General features: G+C 40.4%; 2 protein-coding genes and 2 long non-coding RNA genes across 5 annotated transcripts; 1 reads left to right on the top strand and 3 right to left on the bottom strand.

Moving 5' to 3' along the window:
• Positions 1 to 2,813: 2,813 nt before the first annotated feature.
• LOC131239682 (uncharacterized) lies at positions 2,814 to 4,011 on the bottom strand. The gene has a single exon (XM_058237514.1). The coding sequence runs from the start codon at positions 3,955 to 3,957 to the stop codon at positions 3,574 to 3,576; it is 384 nt and encodes a 127-aa protein (XP_058093497.1). The 5' UTR covers positions 3,958 to 4,011; the 3' UTR covers positions 2,814 to 3,573.
• A 2-nt stretch (positions 4,012 to 4,013) lies between these two features.
• On the top strand, positions 4,014 to 7,274 carry LOC131239692 (uncharacterized). Its single transcript, XR_009168333.1, has 2 exons — positions 4,014 to 4,087; positions 4,825 to 7,274. It is a non-coding gene; the product is annotated as an uncharacterized LOC131239692 (long non-coding RNA).
• Positions 7,275 to 10,723: 3,449 nt separating this feature from the next.
• On the bottom strand, positions 10,724 to 17,896 carry LOC131239666 (syntaxin-22). Of its 2 annotated transcripts, XR_009168317.1 has the most exons (8): positions 17,509 to 17,896; positions 15,950 to 16,043; positions 14,278 to 14,417; positions 13,110 to 13,184; positions 12,103 to 12,260; positions 11,514 to 11,614; positions 11,254 to 11,435; positions 10,724 to 11,071 (listed from the first exon to the last, which is right to left on the bottom strand). XR_009168317.1 is itself a non-coding variant. In XM_058237501.1 (7 exons), the coding sequence occupies exons 1-7, from the start codon at positions 17,694 to 17,696 to the stop codon at positions 11,370 to 11,372; spliced, it is 822 nt and encodes a 273-aa protein (XP_058093484.1). In that variant the 5' UTR covers positions 17,697 to 17,896; the 3' UTR covers positions 10,724 to 11,369. The 2 variants fall into 2 exon arrangements, 1 of the variants encoding a protein (XP_058093484.1); XM_058237501.1 differs by having other exon boundaries at positions 10,724 to 11,435.
• Positions 14,572 to 15,943, bottom strand: LOC131239676 (uncharacterized). The gene is made up of 2 exons (XR_009168329.1): positions 15,576 to 15,943; positions 14,572 to 15,430 (listed from the first exon to the last, which is right to left on the bottom strand). It is a non-coding gene; the product is annotated as an uncharacterized LOC131239676 (long non-coding RNA).
• Positions 17,897 to 24,355: the final 6,459 nt, after the last annotated feature.

Below are 24,355 nucleotides of genomic sequence, written 5' to 3'. Positions count from 1 at the left end.
TCAGTACCCGTCTTCGCATGACACCTACCTACTGCAGCTTTATAGCTGGTGTGTGGTACACCAGCCAATCCGCTTCCCTTGTCTCTCCCTCTCTATTAATTTCTAGGGCTTTTAGTTATCGTAACGGATTTCTCTGCTTCTCTCTTGGACGATCTTGAGATGGATTTTTGTAATTTCTAGGGTTTTGTTTTGAATCTACTCAATTCATGAAATCTCGAGTCGGGAAGTGGAGTTACTGACATAATCCGAGCTTTAATCAGCGATTTCTCAGTGTAAAAGTGAGATTCTGGTGCATTTTATAGAATTTAATTGCCTTTCTTTTTCCCTGCTCTCCGTCTTTGGCGTCTGATTTATTCCTCTTTTGGGACTCTTCCATTTTGAAGTCAGGAAACGGGTATTCATGCTATGATAGATGGATTTGGGGATAGATTGTTGCCAATTCAGTTTGCTTCCAAGAATTTGGTTGGTTTGTTTGATGATTTGAAGATAGATTAGGGCATGTTTTGATATCCGCTCCTGAGTGTCGTTGAATCATGTGTTTTTTGCCATTTTTATATTCTCTTAAAAATGACATTTGAGATAAGCATTCATTCGGTGGCGGGACCTATTTCCAAATTTGAAACCCTAGAAAGTGTGTTTTTGCCCTATTCATGAGGAATTTTGCAGAATCTCGTGTTTTCAGTGAATTTCTGTTTACTTATATCGCAAAATGGAAATTAAGTGTTTTTTAAGCTCAGTGGTACTCCTTTGAGTGCCCATCGAACAAATCATTTGAATTATAAATTTATGATCACTTTAAAGATTCATTTGTTTTCGTTTTTCTACTTCCTTCAGTTTCAATCTGAAGGGAGATTGCTGATTTTTAGAGGTTATTGTATTGCTCGTTTAGGAATACTGTGGATTTTGGTTGTTTTGTAAGCCTTTGAGTTTGAAAATGGATTAGAAATGCTTTGGAATGTATTTCCGTCAATGTTTATCAGCTTAATTTCGTGAAGTTCTAATTTTTTTTTATTGATGATTTGTTGGGTGTAAGTTTTTGAAAATTTTGGCGCAATTTATAGATTTTTCAGTTGATTTTCTCGTGTTTTATGATCAGGGGATTTTTACTGGAAGATTCCTCAAGGATTCTGATTTTACCAATTGAAGTTGTGACTTTTTTTATATATCAAAACTTGCTTATTGGCAAGTGAAATGTAATGGCTACATTTTTTTACCTAAAAAGTGGTAAGTCAAGCAGTATGGGCCCCGCATGGTGTGTTTATGACATCCAACCCGTCCAACAGGTGCATCCCACCATGATGATGATACAAATAGGACAACTGGTTGATCACGCATAAAGAAACAGTGTACATCACCAAAAAATCTCCAACTTCATGTGTGACCCTTTTGATGATTTTGATCATAATGGTGTGGCCCACCTGAGTTTTGGTTTGTATGGGCCTAATGGTGGGCTGCATCTGTTGGATGGGTTTGATGTCATACACATACCAAGTGGGCCCATAATGTTATGTTCTACTACCCATTCAGGGGGAAAAAAATAGACGAGGTTGTCTTGATTAAGTGTTTTTTCCCCTCTACGTGCCATCCGTTCTGCATTAAGTGTTTAATCCCTTTCACGATATTCTTTTTCTATTGCTGGATCCGTTTGAATTTCTTGTTCTATTGATTATCGGCACATGGTAGTTTTCTAGTGTTCAATCCCAAACCCTTCTCTGTTTAATAATGCCCTTTTGACTTTATTCTTGTCCTCTTTTGCTGGTTTTGTGTTTTTGTGGAGAGTAAAATGCCGAAGTTGTTTCTTCCTCCTTTTGGTTGTATTGATTAGATTCTCCTACCACATATTTTATTGAACTGCACATGTTATTATTCTGATGCTTGGTTGATGTTTACGTGTTTTAGACCCCCTATCCACCGCTTTGGTTGATGAGCATCTATTTTCATGTATCGGTGAGATGAAGGAGGTATTTGAGCCATGGGGCATTTGAGGAGTACATAACAACACCAAAGCTCATTAGCATCTCTTCTATACTACACCAGTTTCGACCTCCTTATTCTCCTCCATCTCAAGTTATTTGTTGTTTTCCTTAGGTTGACCAGAATCTGCTGAGAATAGAGGTAGTTTCTTCCCTCTCTCATTCATACCATGGGGAATAATTATAGGATTCTTGATAGTTGGGGATCAATTTTGACAAGTGGGGCCCTTGGTTCAATAATCCAAAAAACATTGGTCTGCTGTGTCCCAATGTGGATAGACCTTACCTCAAAAATATCCTTGTCAGAAAAATCCTAAGATCCTGACATTTTGACTGTAGCCTACAAACAGATGGCTAAGAACAGAAATACAGCAATGGCCCTTGGTTTCCAGGATCCTATAGATCATTTTCTTCTATTTGCGGCAATGTATACCAGAGAAGCATGAATTCCTTGCCCAACTTTTCAAATTTTCCCCTCTCATCCATTCTTTGGAACCTGCAATTGCTTGCTAGATGCATTAATTCTTTTGTTTTTCTTTTTGTTTTTGTTTTTTCCCCAATGTTTCCCACTGCCTACCTAGTTATTTTTCACTTGTTACAAATTGTGGTTTTTAATATTGCATGCTAGAGCCCTCCCAATTTATTGTTACCATTCCCATCTTATAGAGTTTCTTATTGGTACCTTTTGACCATTAGAGTTTAGATTGGTGCAGATCTAGTTAAATTGAAATGAGACTTTTGGGCATGTTTGGATGTGCTATCAACTGAATTGCAATGGTTGAGTCTCTGTGTTCCAAATTTGCAAATTACATTACTTTTTAAGTTTGACTTTGGAAGAACTAAGATGCAATTTGAGGGTTTTCCTTCTTCATTATGAATACTAGTCTGAATCTTATCAATTCCAAGTCATTTGCACATCCAAACCCAATTTCAACCAAAACAGCATCAAAAGTTCACTTTCTATACACTTCTGAGTGGTTTTACTGTTTTCTTTAAAACCAGCTACAGCTTGTGTTAGAACGTACATGCAACTACAATCAGCTTCCACCTGAAAAAGAAAAAAAGGGTCTCTGGAAAACTCTGATTGACAGAAGATCATGGTTCCGGCATTTGAAGCCATTGACGATAATGGAGGCTCTATCAGGGTGGGGACCACTGGTACAATTGGTTCCTTGATGACCAGGGAATTGCAATCCATGAAACACGTGCCACAAGCATCGATTCCCTCTAGAAGGAAGAATCCCACTATTCCTGTCTCAGTTCCCTGTGGCGCAATTCTGAAGAAAACACAGCCAAGAAGGAATTCACCCAATGAAGCCAGCAGCAGCAGCAACAACAACAACAGTAATCAAAGACTTCCTCTAAATGCACCAAAAACAAGATCCAACCTCCGAAAGAACGACCATTGTGTGCCAATGCTCAGCTCCGAAAATGTCACCACGGATGGAAATACCAGCCGTGAGAAACCAAACAAGAAAGGATCTTACCTTGTCGCTGAAGTCGTAGATCTAAAATGCGGCAGCCCCGACAAAGCATGGCCCAGCCCCATAACTGCCAGCCTCAAGAAGCTTAGTTTCTCCAAGCTCTCCGAAACTGTTGCCTAGCCTTGACCTTTCTTGATATCTGTTTTCAGATTCCTATAACTGAATCCGGGCATTCTCTCCACCCGGCTATCTGCAACCTCCACCGCAGAGCAGATGCTTGGGAGGAACCCTCCACTGCTTCTCTTCTTCTTCTTCTTCTGGGCCACAACCACAAACCCAGAATTGGGTCCAGAGCTACTGCAACTGCCCGATCTCGCCCCTGCAATCTGCAGCCATGGTCTCTGCGGGGTGTTCCGGCGGTCCAGTTCGAGCCTTCTGAAGTACTCGATCTCCTGTGATAGGAGCGATCCAATCGTGCCTCGAGTGCCAATCTCGACTGGAGCTGTTGCCGCCATCTTTGTAGAAATCGAGTTGCTCTGGCACAGGTTTTTATAATGCATTGGTCGGCTTGCAAAGGAAGAAGAGCATCTTGTGGTGGTCTGTTGGTGGGAATTGCTTTTCCAAAGTGGAGGAGATTGGATGATGAGATGGGTCATCATATTCTTGTGTTTGCAATCAAGGCACGGATAGGTAATTCCACCTTCCTTTTCCTATTCTTTTACATTTGGAGATTCTCCTTTCTCATCTATCTTTTTGGGTCACACCTTAGATTGCGGGGAATCATCCACAGTGTATACGGCATATAGGTATATGAATCCAGACCAACTAAATTCTTGGGCCCCGTTGTGGATCGATCGTATCCTGAAATTGACACTCAATTGGTGGGCATTATCAATGCCAAAACTTAAATAATCATTGTTCCAGCTTATTGGGTGAATTCAGATGATTAATGCTGGACAGTTGGTTTGATTTCAGGCTATGTTCATGGCCCACAAATTGAACGGTTTGGATGGATATTACATGTATGCTGTGGATGAGGACCACCATTTGACATGGTGTGGTGAAGACATGCGAACTTTTAGTCTACTTTTATTATTTTCTTTACTGGCAAGATATGGGTGGTGGGAGTTCATTTGTTTGGTGGAACTACCTGTCTTCATGCTTTTAGGTATGGGGTCGGTTTTTTTTTTCGTTTGCTTTTGCCATTTCCTTTGCCTTCTCCTTATTTTTGCTTGAGTTGCATTTTGTGCCCCTCTCTTCCATATTAACCTTACCTGAGTTTATCAGTACTGTTAATCTGGTGGGACACCATGTGAGTAAGTGAACGACAAAAAATAAAACATGATCTGACCCATCGGATACTCACTTTTAGGACAAGACTAAAAGTGATACTTCACCTCCATTTTTTAAAGTGTTTTGTCTTATAGTGACACACACCAGTCCAACATCTCAGAAGCAACCAAGTGAACAGTTAAAATTAAAAATTCAAGTAGTCCAAATTCGAAGAGGAAGATCAGATGGGTGAGGCTTTTCAATCAGGATTGGATCTCAGGCTGTGCTGCACGCATCCACAGTGGGCCCATGATTTTGTTGTCACATTACAGTTACAGTGGATGAGATATCACAAATTAGAATAGCATGAAAGTGATGCAACAATCCTGCCCATTGAATTGGATCACAACAATCCAAGTCAACATTGAAGAGATGGCCAAAGTTGGAGGGATGCCATTTTCCATTCATGGCTGTAAGTGGGAACCAAACTCCTAATTGCAATTCCATGTGTTTGCACATGGGACCTGAAGTATGAGTAATTACAATGTCGTAGTTGTTGTATCAATCATTTTCCAGTTATGGAGAGTTGGGGAAACAAATATTGGAAGAAGAGTGCATCTTCAGTGGGCAAAATGTACACCACCCTAATACCTAAGCTCTTCAATCACAACTAATTTTGGGCCATGACCCGTCATATCAGTGGTCCTAAATGCTGGGTGCATGCGGACAATACAACATATTATATTTCAAGTTATTAGAGATCGAGTGACATGATTACATGATGATTGAATCAAGGGAGTTGAAACATGGAAATTTGTTGCTTGCTCAAGTCAACCACATAACATGAAAATGAGCCAATTCACTTACCTAATTCAACAGTAGCGCTGGGAGTTGGGGAATGTGGTTTTGATTCTTCTCTTCATCCTCACATGACACACTCTACTCCCCAGCACAGTAGCACCCACTCTCCCCCTCTCTCTAAATAAGAGGTGGTGGGCGGAGGAGGGCCAACAGCCTCTAATTGGCCACATGTGGGTGGGAATCACTAGGGGTAGGGAAAAGTGCACTCAAGGTACAGACCTAATAGCACCTTTGTTTTGGCCATGGGAAGTTTATGCAGATCATTTAATTTCAGTTGAGCTGAGGATAAAAGAAGCTGACAATGGATAGAAGTTTCATTACTAATGAACTCTTTTATTATTACTATTATTATTATTGTAATTCCTTTTATTAATTCCATCGGTAAATTTTATTAATCATTCTGCGACTTTACTAATAATCGAATCCAATAAGATTGGACGACTATGGGAAGCGATTGTAACTGATCCAACTACCTCCAAGGAAAGCTGGCGAGTAAGCCTAACTTATTTTTTATTGGACAGTAATAAGATTCACCCTATTTTAGAAGGGATCATACATACAAGACAGCATATAAAATATACAGAACAGCTCTAGAAAAAGGCTTATTAACTGACCTTATTAATTTTTATAATAAGAGAGAAGGATAACTTCTTTGTTTTGCATTTTGCAATAGTCTACTTGTGTAAATTTGAAGTCAGGTTTTTGGGATTTCAGCAATCAATCGTCCCAAGAAGATTCTGACTGCAGCCCGATTACTGTTGTCTCTCTACTAAAATAATCATGAAATTCACATCCTTCTCTACTAAATAAAAATTGGGATTTGTCTCCGATTTGCTCAATCATTTCTCATTTCTCTTTAAGAACAACATCACGGTTGTAATCCACAAATTTCTCTCCTTGCATGCTAAAGGTCCAACCGTTGATCTTTCTCAAGACTTGATAATGATAAAGCATCATTTTTCTTCATATTCTGATAAGTTTTTAGTGTTTTGGTGGATTTGGATTTGTCCAAAATCCATGGATTTATGGAGGTGTGGGTTTGGGAAATTCTATGGATTTGTCGAATACCCAATAAAAAACAAATGAGAGAAATTTGAAAGCTGTGGATTTCACAAATCCATCCCTCCAAAATCTAGATTACAATGCCAATATTATAATGGCCGTCTTAGGTAGGTACGCATTAATTATATAGTGGTTTGTCCACTCGCTAAAACTATAAGTGCTTTGCATTTCCAATGTCTGTGTCTTTAGGTGGAATCTGACTTCATGTGGTTCTTAGCCACATCTGCAATTGGGTCCCAACATGGATGGTCTAGATTGACGGACGCACACATGCATTGGATTCGATGTGCGTTAGGTACCATTTAACGGACCCCAAAATTCCATGGTGAGTCTAGCCCCAAAAGCAGGTCTTGCAACCATCCCACCCATCCAAGAAAAGATTGGAGCAAAGCCTTTATACCATGGGCCCATCTACGAGCCTCCTTATCAGATTGATGGACGGACCTGATCGATTGTCTGGGTGGGTAGTCTTGGATGGTTGATTACATTCAACAGTGGTGGCCCATGCACTCATGATCTCATCTACTAACACCATGTTTTATGGCTAATTGGCTCCATGATTGAAGGCATTGTAGAACTTTTTCAACTCCAATAGGGGTTACCAGGAATCCTGCTGTCTGCTAGTGTGTTGGTGGGGCCAAAACTTTCATAGTTCTATTTTGACATTGGATACCTTTGATTTTCTTAAGCTAATTGATTGGGTATGATATAATGGGCCCTGGGAACCGTACTATTTGTGGACGTGGTTCGGCTAGTGACCCAACACTAGCTGGCGTAAAAGCTTTTTGGGGCCCACCATGATTTATGGGTCATTTCCATGACGCATGTCCAAATCTCAGGTGGACCACACCACAGTAAACAGTGGGGATTGAACACCTACTGTTGTTGAAACTTTTTGGGGGCCATAGAAGTTTTGGATAAGCTGATATTTGTGATTTCCTTTCATCCAGGTTTGTGTGACCTTATCAACAGGTTGGATGGAAAATAAACATTACGGTGGGCCCTAGGAAGTTTTTAATGGTGGACGTTCAATACCCACTGTTTTCCTGTGGTGATTTGGATCTGCCTCATTTTTGGGCTTATGCCCTAAATTGAGCTTGAAAAACGGATGGACAGCCTGGATAAAATACATACATCATGGTGGGCCCCACAGATCATTGACAGCAACTAGTTGGCTGGTGTTGGGATCACTAGCCAAACCGCCTCCACTATTTGCGTGGTTTAAAAATCTGATTCGCTATCGTAACTGTTATTTTTGCATGGTTTAAAAAATGGGATTCAATGTATTGTATGCCCCTGAGAAACTTGTTTGTATCACCTGTATCGGGATGATACAATGGTTTCACATATGTGCAAAACCGATTTTTATCCTACCGAAGGATGGAACTGGTTATGGTTGGGCAATGCACTGGTTTTGGACAATACCATAGGATTCGGATTCACTAGGGACACCGCCAGTAGCCACCTGGGTGCTGGAAAAGCTGTGGGCCCCACCATGATGTATATGTATTATAACCCATCCATCCATTTTGCAACCTTATATTAGGGCGTAAGCCAAAAAAAAGAAAAAAAGAAAAAGAAGAAGAGGCAGATCCAAACCTCAGGTGGTATCACACCATAGGAAACAGTGGTGGTGATTGAACGCCCACCACTAAAAACTTCTTGAGGGCCACACAAGCTTTGTGTTTTCCCTTCACGAAAAGGTTGGATGGCAATTGGCAAATAAGGGTTCCTATGGTGAGGTCCACCTAAGATTTGGATTTGCCTCATTTTTGGGTTCATGCACTCGAAACCTAGTCAAATACTCGGTGGTGTCTATTATTATTATTATGGGAACCCCCAAATAAATGAGAAGGCAACCCCATTTTTCGTCCATTGAATAAAACTAATTCCAAAAAGTTGGATTTTGCGCCCATGTGCAACCATCAAGGTTTGAAATTGGCGTATTTGTTCATTGGGTGATACGGATATGTACACCCTATCAGTTCACAAGCGATATTTCAAACCGTCCTTAGCCACCATCCCATCTTCTACCACCTCAACTGTCTTGCTTCCGTGTGCTGCTGTATGCTACATTTGCTTGCCTCAACAAGTGTCACCGTGAATCTTCAGGCTCCTCAGGTGTGCACGAGCTTCATGTGCCGCCATATGTCAATCATGTCTTCCACATGCCCCTGATCCGATCCGGTTTTCATTCTGAAATATGGTACCCATCCATGGTTTTTTGACTTTTTTCAGACCTGTTTGACCGCCAGTTGTTAACTCGAGCTAGGCTAGGCTAGGTGAGGCGAGGTGAGGGAAGCCCTGACCCAACTCAGGGCCAAACCGGTTGATCCTGTTCACCAACTCTTTTAACCATACTTCTATCCAACCGTTTTGTTTAGTAGAGGTGTATATGCTCGGGCGTCCGCTTGCTACACGTGGGGCCCCATATTTCAGTAGTGATCCTTTATCCCCCCTTCCATAATGGGAAAATCTTAGCCCGTCAATCTATGTCCAGTAAATAGACGGTTAAGAAGGAAAATACACTAGTTCCAAAATCTCCAATCTGGAGAAATTCCAATGCGCATGAGGCCATCAACCTCGAGTCCCAACATACCAACGACTAAGGGATTACCTGTCTTTTTCTTCTTCTTTTTCTCCTGCTTGACCCAACTGAAGACAAAAAATAAAATAATGGTTGCTGTACAAACTGTGTGATGAAGCTCTCACTTCAAAAGAGGCTAGCGTCCGTTGTTTATCTTGTTACAGTATGCCAAATCTCCTCTTCTAACTTATATGGGTGGGTTACAGCTACTCCTTTAACAGGGGAAAATGCATCAGATATTGCATGCATCGGTACAAATCTACACCGCCCGATCGGGAAATAACAGAATCCTCTGCAACACCTATTGCAGGAAGACCAAGCAGCACCAGAGCTGTGTGCGACTGGATGCAAATTGCCTACCAAGTAGCTCTGTGGGGTCCGCCGTGATGTATCTGTCTTATCCATGCCATCAATCCGTTTTTCCAGCCAATGTTTGGGCATGAGCCCAAAATTGAAGCGTATCCAAAACTCAAGTAGGCCACACTACTCGAAGCAGTGGGAATTGAATGCTTACCGTTGAAAATTTCTTGAGGGGCACAAAAGTTTTGTATCAAGCTGATATTTGTGTTTACCCGAACAGGTTGGATGACAAATAAACATCACTGAGCCCAGAGAAGATTTCAACAGTCCCACTGTTTGCTGTGGTGTGTTCTACTAGAAAATTTCCAGCTCATGCCCTCAAAAGAGCTGAAAAAAAAAATTGACAGCATGGATAAGACACGTACATCACATGTGGGCCCCACTGAGTATACTCGGTACACAATCCATGTCCATGTGCGGACCGTGATGTGTGTGGGATTTGACTCCATCCATTAGTTGCGTAGCACCTCTGTTAAAGACCTGATCCCGAAAATACACCATAGAAACCTTCTTGGGGCCACCATGTTGTTAATATGCCATCCGTTCATGAGGTGATTCCCACCAGAAAGAAGAGACATCCCAAATATCCTATTACTCCAAAACTCAGCTGGGCCACAGTGTGTGAATATAGAGGTTTTAGGTGCAGTTTTACATTGTTTCCATGGTGTGGCCGACCTGAGTTTTGTATCCTGCTCATGTACAGTGAAGATGAGGTCGCACAGCTGATGGGCAGAGTGGATGCCACACACATCACGAAGGGCCCCATGGAGCTCCGATGTTGCACGCACTGCCTGCAACAGGTGTTGCAGAGGATTCTGGCTCTGTCAGGAATGTTGCTAAAACACACGGTCTTAATCCAGAGAATTGGGTGCTACATCGAATGTAGAGGATTCCACCTCTAAAAGACACCATCATCTGCTTATATCCACAACTTCTGCAAATATTTCCATAGGTAGTGGCTTTTAAAGACAAATACCTGCAGATTCTCATCGTGTACAGGCCGCCACCAATCACAGCCACTGATTTCAAAGATAGGTCCCAGTTGCGAACCCTCAACAGCAACATGGGAGGAGGTCATGATCTCGTTCCCATTTAAACAGCTGGAAAACCGAAAAAAGAAAGGAAAAAGAAGAAAAGAAAAAGAAAAAGAAAGAATAGAAAAGAGAAGAAGAAGATAGAAGAAGGAAAGAAGAAATCTCAAATTTATTTATTATAAGAATCCTTGCACAGCCCACCTGCCTGAAACTGGAACACGGACCCACAACAATAGAAAATGACAAGGGAATCAAAGAAAGCAATTGAGGTTACAGAGAGAAAAATAAAAAAAATAAAAAAAATCCATACATTACACTGTAAACCTAACCAGAGTACAACCTCATCAAAACTTCAACGCAAAACACAATTAGAGCCCACAGATTAGCTGAGGAAAACTGGAACACCGCGACTCACAACAACAGAAAATAAGAAAGCAACTGAGACTACAGATAGCCAAAAAGAAGGGGACGGTCATGAGCTTGTTCCCATAGAAACAGCTGCAAAACCAAAAGCCGAAAAAAGAAATGAAAAAATCTCGAATTTATTTATTATAAGGTATCGTTGCATGGCGCACCTGCCTGAAGCTGGAACACCAACTCACGACAATAGAAAATAAGAAGGGAATCAAAGAAATCAACTGAGGTTACCGACAACCAAAAAGACCATATATTACACTAACCAGATTACAACCTCATCAGCACTTCCACGCAACACACAGTTAGAGCCAGATCGGACGGCTGTAGCTCAATTCTGGTTCTTACTTAGTGATTGGGATTGGACCAATGAATTTTCAGACTAAGCTGCAAGGACTATGATCAGGATGAGTAGGACAACCCCGAAAATCACCAAGAGCAAGCAGGTCTGCATGAACAAAAGGACGTGTTGGGAACATTCAAATTCAACAGGAAAATGGAGATGAGAAAAAGGCAATAAGCTTACCAGAGATGAATTTGATTTTTGGGTTTTGGATGCTTTGGCAAGTTGGGACTTAGCCTGTACAGTTGCCGCATAGGAATTCTCGATGTTGGAGTCGATGTCATCTGCAAAGGCAGCAGCAACAGTTATAGACTGGGAAAATGAGAGGAAAAATAGGGAGGGCTTGCATGTCTCCAGAATCTCTGCCGTACGTGTCAACACACATCCAGGGCAGTCAGAGCAGTTGGTTGGGTGGACCGCCACTTGGACAGGCATCAGTCCTACCATCAAGGTGTTATCATCATCCTATGCATCCCATCTTTCCAATTTGCCCATTGAACATTGTGCCATTCTTTTTTTCTTTTTTCTTTTTTTCAACCACACATTTTCAGCCAGCAAATGCTGTATGGCTAAGATATAGCCCAATCATGTGAAATTTGAAGTATGGCACCTCCAGGCAGTGGGGCTCATCGGATCAAAGGTTCTGATAATCTGGAAGTAGAATGTGTATGGTGGAGATGCTGGACAGGATGAACTTCCACCAATAGAGGTTCACAAACCTTCCACAGAAACCATTCAACTGAAATGTCTGGGTAAGATGCAATGACTTTACCAATCATGGTTCCTTGCTCATGAACCAGCACCGCAAGATCTTTAAAGATTTCATTCACCTCACCAATCTGCTGCTGGATCTCCTGGATTCCTTGCTCTCTTTCCTCAATGATGGCCTCATTGAAGGAGATTTCATTGTCCAGTAGCAAGATCTCTTGTCTGTGACATGAAGCAAACAAAAGTTCAGGCTATCATGATGCCATGAAGAGACCATATCAGACAACTGATGTGCAAATACGTCTCAAAAATTGCAGAACTCGCTATGGGCATGGAAAAAATGATGGTATTTCAACTGTTGAGCTAGTGGCCCACCACATGGATGGGTTACCGGGGAAAAAGCTGGGATTGGGCAGCTGCAACCATCAAATATGGCACATTTCTTTGTTTCGAGTAAACCCTTAGTAGGTCAACGATTGGACGGCTACAGGAGTCTAATCTGCTTTATTCTTTTAGGCCCGTCCATGTGGTGGCTCACCAGATCAATGCTTCTGACCAGTATACGATTGCCACATCTACAATAGAGATTTTTGGGGCACGCTTCATGGTAGGCATTCCTCTCCGCAAAAGGGTGCCAGTCCCAATCAATTGGATGTGATTGCTGAGGAAAAAAACTAGAAAAACACTAATGCATGCCAATATCCAATTTTGAGAGAGGGGGGGGGGGGGGGGGATTATTATTTTAAGTAATATAAGCACTCCGCAAAAGGGTGCCAATCCCAATCAATTGGATATGATTGCTGAGCAGGAAAAAATCTAGAAAAACATCAATGCATGCCAATATCCGAAAACGGAAATGCGAGTGTGTGTGTGTGTGTGTGTGTGTGTGTGTGTGAGAGAGAGAGAGAGAGAGAGAGCATTTGAATTTCGAAATAATAAAAACATAGCAAGAAAATTCCACAAAAGCAAATTAAGCAATTTTTACTAAAGAAAAAAGAAAGAAAGAAAGAAAAAAACCTCAAGAAGGCCCTACCTAAGATGTAACAATAGAATATGAAAAGCAGAACTCACCTTCTAGATTCTACAAGAAGAGCGCGCTCTTCAGGAGTTTTATCCGAACGTATGTCTAGCTCGCTTGCAGTATAGCTGTGCAGAGATGATCAGGGTGACTACGTTAGCAGATGTATGCAAAGCTGAAATTGAAGACACTGCAATAATAGATGGAAGCTTTTTGTGCAAAATAAAAAAACCAAAGCCAACACACTATCGCATGCATGGTGGTCAATCAGTAATTCTGAATGACAAAAGGGACATTGTCATCATTACTGCGCCCCAAAAAAAAAACAAACAAACAAAGACATTTTGAATAGCAAAAACAGCGATATCATGGTCATTGTTAGGGAGAAACCAAAATAAATAATAATAATAATTGTGGAAATCCATTCTGATAGCAAGCAAAGGTTTTCTTTCCTTGATCTGGGAGAAGTTTTGCAAGCCACAAAGGCATGCTTGCTCCACGAACCTTTACAGCAGGCATATGCCAACCTGCCAGGTGATCCACCACTTAACAAAAAGAATTTGGCGTATGTGGCCTGCCTCACTAGTAGACTGGATGGATTTTTTGTGTATGGTGCCTCGTGCACCACTCAGATGTCTCACACACTTCCTAGGTAGGCATTTCCACTGTTTGTGAAGGTGCCCGTGGGGTCAGCAAACCTCCTGGGAGAGATTGGACATATAGTGAGGCATACTTAGGCATCTTTAAGAGTGTGGTTGTTCCCAGGTACCTCCTAAAAGTTAAAGAATATTGGACAAATTTTAAAATAATCAGGTGCATTATGAGATTTCTGCAACATTAGTGTGGTTTAAGAAAATCTATGTATGTGATAGTGGATGGGATGGTGCAAACCCCCTAGCAGAGCAGAAAATTGGAGAAAAGGGTGACCCATTTAATGCAGTATCACATTGCACACAGGCCCAGAACACATGTATGTTTGGCTAAAGGTCTGGAACCAACAACAATTTGGCAGTAGTTTCAATAGGGACCTAAGCAACATAGGTTTTTCTAGAAAGTGACCAACAATTAAGCATCTCATGGTGGATTCTTCAGAAAGTAAGGCCTGTTGCTAAGAGTTAAGTGGCTGCTCACAACTGGAATGTCATACAAATGATAAACAAGGCAAATATCTCCAAATCTAAACAGGTAGAACTGTAGAACATGCTACACTGTCCAATTTACCTGGAAGGAAGAACTGCTTGGGGAACAAAAGGGGCATATGCTGTTTCCCTCTCAGCTGCAAGCCGTTGTGCCTTCTGAAACTCTTTCAAAACAGCCTGGAAATCTTTTGCAAGCTTAGCGTCAGCTATCTTTTTGCAGGCCTGCATTTAGATGGAAACTCAATGTCTGAGCAGAACAACCAGAAACAATAGAATGTTCATGTTTAAAACCGCATGAATGCCAAAGGCTGAGAAAAGTGAACTTACGTAGTTAGTGCGGATAGTTTTTATTTCTTTTTATTTTTTATTTTTTTAAAAATTCTAGTAGAGAACTTCAGGAGAGGTGCGATGATGATTTATGACAGCTAAATGGCCATGTGTGTTCAAATAGCCACAAATTAACATACATTCACAAAAAACATATGCACATTCGCATGCAAATGCAGGAACATAAAATCATGAGGTATCATACATGATCTGACCATCAGCAAGCAACTAGATATCAATCAACATGTAAGATCATTTCAGCCAAGGAGAATTTGCGAAATAGCTAAGGACGAAAACACTGGGGCTTTATTTGCATATTTGGGGCCAAAAGAAATAAATAAATAAAATCAAGCTGTCAGCAAGAATACATTATGATCTTCTGCTTCCTATTGTTACCATGTCTAAGAATTTAGGTTAGAAATCTTATATTAACTTACAAACATTACGAGTTAAGGAGGAATCCATAATGATTTGTTGACAGAGATGGAAAAGCGAAGGCTCTAGTTGACGGGAGGCAGAAAATAGGGGTAGGAACATTTATTGCCAAGGTGTAATCACTACACCTTTTCCCCTTCATTTGTTTGTTAGTGCTGACTGGGGTGAGATATTGTCCATGAAAAAAATTCAATTAATCCTAGAACATCTTAATATTATGATTTGATTAGTAGCTGATCTGAAATAGCTCAGTCAAGGCTATGATGATGATGACAATATGGTTTGATTTGTAAAGGACAAAAGGAATGAACAAAAAAGTGACAGTTGCACCTTGGCAGTAAATGTTACCCTCATATTTTGAATCCTACTGCCAAACTTACTCCTAAATCACAGAATGGCAGCTTTTGTAAAGCCTTTGTATCATGATGATTCAACAGGGATTTTCTCAAGCCATCATCTTCCGCTAATGTAATCTAGCAACAAAAAACAGATGGTGGCTGCAAATCAGCCCATTGATTCCCTGTAACTACGATATGCCAGTCATTCTAGCAAAAACTACCCCATTAAATCTGCATATCTGTACACATGGACAAATGGAGACACAACATTTGCATCCACCTTTGGAGTGTCACAGCAGTTAGACCGCCACCCACAAGTCCCGACTAACCCTGACAAATCAGCCGTATTGGTTCTCTTATTCACTCTTTCATTGATTTGATGTAAGCCAATATGGTCATATTTTACTGTACTCCATCCACCTCTCAAGCTCTCTGCTTCTCTTTATCTTGAAGAGTTGTCTTCAACCATAACAACAACAAAACTGATAATCAACTCAATGGGAAAGCCAAGAAGAGTATTTTAGGAAAATAATAATAATAAAGAAAAAAAATGTTACAAAACTGCATAGGAACAAAGAAAATAGCAAAGAACTCTAGCTAATTTGAAATTGAGATTACAATAAAGAACAAAAAAGGAAGTTTAGCTGCACTCACACTAACTTCAGTATGCTGATCTGTTTCACTCGCTTGTTTAAGTTTTGCCGAAGTATCTTTCACCAACTGTCCAATATGTAGCCTTGTCTTGTGACTGCAAGAAACATGAATTACTTAAAATTAACAAATGGAACACAAAAAGAAGTATCACCATGGTACTATTACATGGTCCAATATCAATTAAAATAAATCATTTGATAAAGCAAAGACACTAAAGAAAATATTATATTACGATAGCTAAAATTGCCAAAATGATTTTGAACTGAAAACTTACATGCAGGACCACAAAGGCAACATGTCAAATAGATAATTTATTAGATAAGCTTCTGCACTATCCATAATAAAAATTAATAACAATAAAATACACATTTATTGAATTTACCTAAATCTTATCATTTGCATGGCCTATTTTACATGGACAGGTTATTACACATTTCACAGCCCTTCCTTAGGACCCAATAAAATCTACTTCTATTGCCTTTTCTGTACAAGGATCAATTCATATGTTCCCTCAATCATGTGATGGCATTTTTACAACACATTCAATTAAAACAAGTTATATACACAGTTGGATCATTTTCACAACAAGTCAATTATTTTTTGGCACTCCTCTTAATTTCTAATGCAATTAATTATTTTCTCAACTAAAAAAAAAAAGTGAAGGTCGGGTTTTCAACTAAATAAAGAGATTGGTTGCAAGGACTTGGTGTTATCTAAGGAACAAACAAACAAAGACTGGAAGTAAAAGTAACCTTGGAATGCTCAAGGTCAGAAGGTCAACTTCAAGACCCCCCAATACCATATACAGACAACTCAGGTACTCAACATTCACAGACACTCCTTTCACCAGATAAAGGGAAGCACTTGACATATTTAAGATCCCATAAACTCAGATTTAGGAACATCTCTTAATGGAATTTGGAGCTTTGAATCATTTACATCTGTTTAGCAATATCTTCACATTATGGGGGATCCACAATGGGCTCCACGATTTGGACGGTGAAGATCGAGGCATCATGTGCCATGCATCAACGAGGCAGGCGCCAAAAAAGAAAAAAAGATAACAACTATCAGAACACACTGCTTAAAAAAAAAAACAACAACAACGATCAGATAATTGAAGCATTCTCTCTTCTTTTACTTTTGAGATTGATTCAATTGCAAAATAATAATAATAATAATAATAATAATTCAATCATTATTATTATAGTTGAGTGGGCCTTCGCTATTGATAAGCTAAAGGGATGTAATTTACTCTTTTTAGGGAGTAGCTAATGGCTATCTCCGCTGGTCAGCTTTCCCTCCGTTTTCCTGTTTTTTTCTCAATAAAATATCTTGTTATCTGTTATAACAATAATAATAATGCAATCATTTCTACATTTTTTAAAGATGTAGTCCGGATTCCAAATTCCAAATGAAAATTCAAATAAAAAATCATTTCAAATGACAATGAAAATTCCGAATTCCAGTCCCATTCATTCCGAGCTAATCGAATAAATCAAAATCCAGAATTCAAACAGCATGATCGGAAAGATCCAAAGGCATGGAAAGAATCTCACAGCTTTTCTCTCAGCTCGGGAGTGTCCTTGGGCGTGCCGAGCGTGTTAACGAGACGCTGGAACGTCGAGACGGCGGTGTTGATCTGGAACACGCCGGAAGCGACGGCCTGTGTCGGATCTTGCCTGCCGTTAGCGAGATCTCGCCGCGCGGGCAACGGACGGCCGGATTCTATGTCTTGGAAGCTCATCCTGCCCTAAAATTCTCCAGATAAAAACAAAAGGGTTCTGGGAAACCCTAGGGAAGGAGGATTTCGAGAAGATTTTGGGAATGGAGATGGGAATTTCTAGGGCAGTGAAACGGAAAACGAGGCGAGATTTGAGGGGAAATGGCTAGAATTAGGGTTTTTGTAAGTGAGAGAGAGAGAGAGAGAGAGAGAGAGAGGAGTTTGAAGGAAATTTTGGGGGGACGTGAATTTCCGACACGCAGCACGCTTATGTAGGGAGCGCGTGCCACAAAAAGCTCTGTGGGGCCCACCGTGATTTTTTTGTGTAAAATCCATTCCGTCCATCATTTGTGCCATCTCATGAAATGTTGTGACTCAGAAACAAAACCAGCCCAGGATTTAAGTGGCCCACAGGGACCACACCACATGCAACGGTTGAAATCAAGACGTCCGATATTGAAATCTTGATGGGCCCACCTTCATTTTCTTATACGCCATCCAACACGTTCATAAGGTGATTTCATACAGTATAAAAGAAAGTATCATCGCAGTAAAAACCTACGTGGGCCCTAAGTAAGTTTTAATGGTAATCTTCCTGATCTTCACTTTTCCCTATGGTGTAGTCCAAATGAGTTTTTAATCAATCTGAATTTTGATATTTTATGTTAATATAAGCTTGTAATAATAATAGACGGAGTGGATTTCACATACATATCACCTTGAGCAGCACAGATCCTTTTGTCACACGGGCCTTCTGCAACAACGGTTGTAGGAAATCTCGTGTGGATTTTTGGGTTTTATTATTGCGGGATTGGGTTTGGTGGTGGGACGCACTACCTGTCGTTCTTCGCCGGCAAGGCGCGGGGGAAAATGACACGTGGCGTGGAAGGGTGGGTAATGATTAGAAAGAGAAAGGAACAGCCACGTGGAGGGTGGACCGGACGTGGGCCATGCGAGGAAAATAGGGCCGTTGGATGTGGAACGTAGGAAAAATAGCCAATAGCTGTTGGCAGACTGCCTCCTTGATGAGCGGCGATCATGCATGTGCCGCTTGATGGGCCCCACATGAATGCAATTTACGGCGTGGATTCGGCGGATACGTGACTGTGGGGCCTACCTTGATGTATGTGCCTTACATCCACGCCGTCTATCCATTTTGACAGATCATTTTAGAGCATGATCTAAGAAATGATGCGGATATCAGGTGGACCACACGACAGGAAACAGTGGTGATTGAATATTCACCATTGAAAGCTTATTTGGGGCTGCCAGAATGTTTATTTGTCATCCAACCTGTTGATAAGGTCACAAAAACTCGGATGAAGGGACCACATAAATATCATCTTCATCCAAAATTTGTGTGGCCCACAATAAAATTTTAATGGTCAATCACCATTGTTTTCTGTGGTGTGGTCCACCTGAGATATAGATATGCTTTATTTTTTGGATTATGACTTGAAATTAGCTGTCAAAAGGGATGTACGTCGCAGATGTAAAAGAAATACATCAGGTGGGCCCCAAATACATGGATCCACGCACCTGGGATCCACCGAAGCCGCTCAAAACCGTTCATATGGTGGGCCCCCGGGGCTCTGTGTTGCAGGAATTCCCTGTAACGGCTTTTGCAGGAAACTCGGGTCACGCGCGCTGGACATGTCGTCTGAGATGCGATGGACAGAAAGAAACGTACATGGTATAGCTATCTCTCCACAGGACACGTGTCAAGATGATGTACGATCAGGTCCACCCATATGATGGCAGCAGGATGGATGGCTTACATTTTAAAAATAAAACCCATGAAACAATTCCATCCGTTAATTTCTATCATGTTTATCGCACTGCATATTTGACCGTTAGCCGTTTTAATTTTTCAACGTCTCTTTAATGGCCACAGATCAGATAGATAGAATAATCTAATAAGAGTAATTTTTTGAGATATAAACCATCCATTCTGGACCATACAAATGAACGGACCTGATTTGAACATCACCTGGCAAGCGTGTCCGGTGGAGATGGCTGTAGCATGTTTCGATTCTCATGCTCCACCGTATCATCTCATCGGTGACTCCAACGAGGCGGCGTTAAAGATGTCGGCCATTAATAGAACATTGCACGACAGATGATCCTGACCGTAGAAAACAAGGACTCGAAAACAAACTACTAAAATCAAATGAACATCACATCAAGTTGGAAAAGTTGCGTGATCAAACAACCGTTGACACTGGGCCTAGATCTTGAACGGTTTACAATCAAACAAGGTACAATGGTGATGTGTGGGAGAGAACAAGTGGTCACAGCCCTCTGGGAAATTAATAGGGGCCTGTTTGGCCCGACGGATCCCATGGATTTAGAGGGATGGGATGAATTTTAAGGGCGTGTTTGGGGGGTGGGATTTGAAGGGATTAGGTGGGATGGGATTCATCTGGCCATGTGCCCATTCTACTCCATGTTTGGAAAGAATAGAATAGCTTGGAATTAGATTATGGAATTGCATTGAGTCTGTGCTAATTTCACTCAATGTTATCAAGTTGCGTAGGTCTCACCATGATGTGTGGGCTATATCTATATCGTCCACCCATTTTTTGAGATTATTTTAGAGCATGGGCCAAAAAATCAAGTAAATCTAAAGCTCAAGTGGACCCCACTATAGAAAGCAATGAGAATTGAATACTTACCATTGAAAGCTTCTTTGGGGCCATATGAGTTTTGGATCTATCTCATTTATAGGCCCATGCCATAAAATGAGGTTGCAAAACAAATGAATGTTTTAGATATAACACACGTTGCCCAATAATTTCAAACAAAAGTGGGTATATTCATTCAATGTACCCCATATTACCAACAAAGCATGACATTAACCTTACACCACGGCAACAAGGGACAATTCCTGCTATGGGTAATAATTATGTTTTTTGAATCTCATTCCACCTAATCCCTTCTAATCCCACCGCCCAAACACACCCCAATGGAAAAAAAAAAAATCTTAAAATATAATTTGTATTGCAGCACCTTTCCCAACAAATTTTATCAGCAAAGCTATCTATTAATTTGAGTAATCATTGCTAGAGTACTTTCCAATAGAGTTTTTAAACCGAAGTTGGCTCCGCCATCCAAGCACAGATGCTAAGCGGGTTGAGCTGGCCCAATGTCTCTCTCAAGCTAGAAGGGTTCATTTATGATTTGAGTGGACCCCACAATTGAAAGCATTATCATTTTGTGGCTCACCATATATTATGGATGGACCTGAAGTTGCGCATAAGGCATTAATTTGAATATAATATATAATGGTTGAATTGGATATCATATAATTACTCCCCGGATCTATGACAATTAAGTGTGGATGTTTTATTTAAGTATTCCCTTTAACACAAGTCACTTAAATCACAGGCCAACATGATATTTTGACCTTGGGCTTAAGGTGGGATTACACACATCTAATGGTTGAAGTAGGTTTCACATGCATTAAAGGAGGATTTTCTCGGTGAGGATATTTTGATGTTTTACAAGGCCCACTATGAAGTGCTTATGAGATCCACTTCGACTGTTAGGTAAGTATTCTAACACTAAGGGAATGTTTTGATAGTAAGTTACTTAGGTTATTTATGCCTCAAGTAACTTAATTTATATTTATTAAGTTTGTTTGGTAAGCAAGGATATTATCATCTTCTCTTTTCCGTCTCTCTTGATGTCTCCTTCAAATTGAAAAGTAGAAAAGCTTTTTTTTAAAAATCACTGAAGGAATTAAGTAATTTTAAGCAAACAAAATTTTCTTATAATTAATCATAAACCAAATTTACTTATCTAAAATAAGTTTACCTATTAAGTAGAAAAAGTTACTTATTCGATGGTACTAGTAAGTTATTTTTTTTAAAAAAAATTCTTCTTTTTAAATACACTATATGACAAAGCTATAATTTCATAACTTTGTTTTTTTTTATAAAAAAAAAATAGTAAAATAGATCAAAAAACAAACGGAGGAGATGTCAGCGTTTCTTTTAAGGTTTATTTAAGTTGAGTGCGTAGGCTTCTTTGTAATTGTTTTTTTTTTTATATACAAATTTGTTTAGAAACTCTTTTAAGTAATTCATATCTTACTTTCCATTAATCTCTCTAGGATCTCTTTAAAGAAAATTTACATGAGGAGCAACCCAAATTAAAGGTGGGACTCCACATGATGAATAGTCTACATCAAGGTGGGGCCCTACATCAAAGTGTGACCCCATGTGGTGGACAACTCACGTTAGGTGGGACCACGTGATAGAAGGTTGACACCAAAAGTGGGCTTACATGATAAACAACCCATGTCGATGGTTAGGCGTGCCCCACATGATAGATGGTTCACAACAAGTGGGTCCCATATGATGGATGGTGAACATCAAAGGTGGGTCCCACGTGATGGATGACTCATATCAAAATGCAGCCTTGTATAATAGACTATCTACATTAAGTGGACCCCACATGATGGACAAGCCATAGCAAAGGTGAGACACAGATGATGGATGGTAGACATTAAAGGTGGGCCCACATGAAGGCAGCCCCACATAATGCACGGTTCACATCAAAGGTGGGCCCCACATAACGGATGACACAAATCAAAGTGTGGCCCAACATAATGGACCATCCACCTTAAGTGGGCCTCACTTGTCCACATCAAAGGTGGGGCCCACATAATGGATGGTGGACATTGAAGGTGGGCCCATGTGATGAATGGTTGACATCAGAGGTCAGCCCACATGGTGAACGATCCGTATTGAAGGAGGGGCCCACATAATGAATGATCCACATCAAGGCAGCCCACATAATGGATAGTGTGGGCCCACATCAAAGTGTGGCCCCTCATGATGGACAATCTACATTAAGTGGGCCCCATCTAATGGATGATCTACATCCAAGGTCTCGCATGATGGATGATGCATATCCAAAGCGGCCCAACATGGCCGACATCAAAAGTAGGCCCCACATGATGGACAACCTAATTCGAAAGTGTGGTCCATGTGATAGACATATCAAACATGGATTTCACTTGGTGGGTAGTGGACATTAATGCATCGAAGAGTAATTTCTTAAAATCACATCAACTACCCATTAAAAAAAAAAAACTCTTATTTAAATAATTTACCAAACATACTTATTTCATCCCATAATTATTTTTAGTTTTGAAAGCCTAATTTTACCAAAAAAAAAAAGCTTATTGATAATGAAAGCCGTGATAAAAATAAAAAAAACTTTTTAGAGCAACTCTTATATGGAAAGCCTCGTTAGATTATAATAGAGATATCAAACAAGCCCAAATACAGCTAAAAGTTCAACCTAACTTGTGGTTTAGTGACATCATAGGCTTATTTGGATAATACTAAATAGGTAGCTTTTAAGTTATTTAGATGCTACCAGATCAGTAGCTTTTTACTAATTTTTTACTTTTAGAAGTAACTTTTCCATCATGGTTACACAACAATTTAAAAATTTATTTATGTTCCATGTGACCATGAACCCTTCTACATCATGAGATTGGAAAATCATCCAATAAATGTATAAACGATCTAATGGGCTCCACAAAATGATGGCCCACATCGAGGTGGCCCTATCTAATGGACAATCTATATCAAAGGTTCGCCCCTATTAATAAATGGCCTGCATCCAACGGGAGCCCTACATGATGAGTAAGCCAGGTGGAAGGTGGGACCAACATGATGGGCAACCCACATCAAAGGTGGGCTCTACGTGATGGGCAATTAATAATGGTGGGCTCCACATGATAGATGATCCATATCAAGGTTAGCCGTACATGATGGACAATCAACATCAAAGGTTAACTTAATGATGGACAATCAACATCAAAGGTTAGCTTAATAATGAGTAGCCCATATCCAAGGTGGGTCCCACATGATGGACAGCCTACATCAAAGGTGGGCCCCCATAATGGGACGTCCACATCAAAGGTGCCCTACATAATGAACCGTGCATATTGAAAGTCATCCCCCATCGAGGAATGGCCCACAACCAAAGTGGGACATGCATGATGGGGGGCTACAAAAAAATGATACACATCAAGAGTTGGTTCTGCGATTCTCCTCTTCTATCTCTCCTCGCGCGAATCTACGCAGAATTCAATCGAAGGGGATAAGATAGAGAGCAGATTCGGTCAGCTCGGGTGACACCGATTTCGGTCAGGCCGTGATCATAGGCACCACCTTGATGTATTTTGTGTATATCCACTCCGTCCATACCTTGTTAAAGATAATTTTATAATAAAATAAAAAAAATGAATAATATCCAAACCATGAGTGGGCCACACCACATGAAAAAGTAGTGATTGAGATCCTATCATTAAAAATTTTCTAGGGTCCACCGTAATTTTTATTTTCAATCCAACATGTTGATAAGATCATAAATACATGGATGAAGATCAAATACAAATATCAGATTGATCAGAAACTTTTGTCGCCCACAATAACTGTTTAATGGTAAATCACAACTGTTTTCACTGGAATGGTCCAACTGAGACATGGATCTGCTTCATTTTTATTCCAATGCCATAAAATTATCTTTAATAACGGATGGACGGTGTGGATATATAATTCAGATATCAAGTTGGGCCCCACAAACATGTCCTGACCGAACTCGTTGTTTCCCGTACCTGACCGAATCTGGTCTCGATAAGACACAAGCTTCACAACTCACAG

The sequence above is a fragment of the Magnolia sinica genome, chromosome 1 (genome assembly GCF_029962835.1).
Source record: "Magnolia sinica isolate HGM2019 chromosome 1, MsV1, whole genome shotgun sequence".
NCBI lineage: Eukaryota > Viridiplantae > Streptophyta > Magnoliopsida > Magnoliales > Magnoliaceae > Magnolia > Magnolia sinica.
The sequence above is the reverse complement of the archived record's forward strand: the minus strand, read 5'-3'. Positions and strand labels throughout refer to the sequence as shown.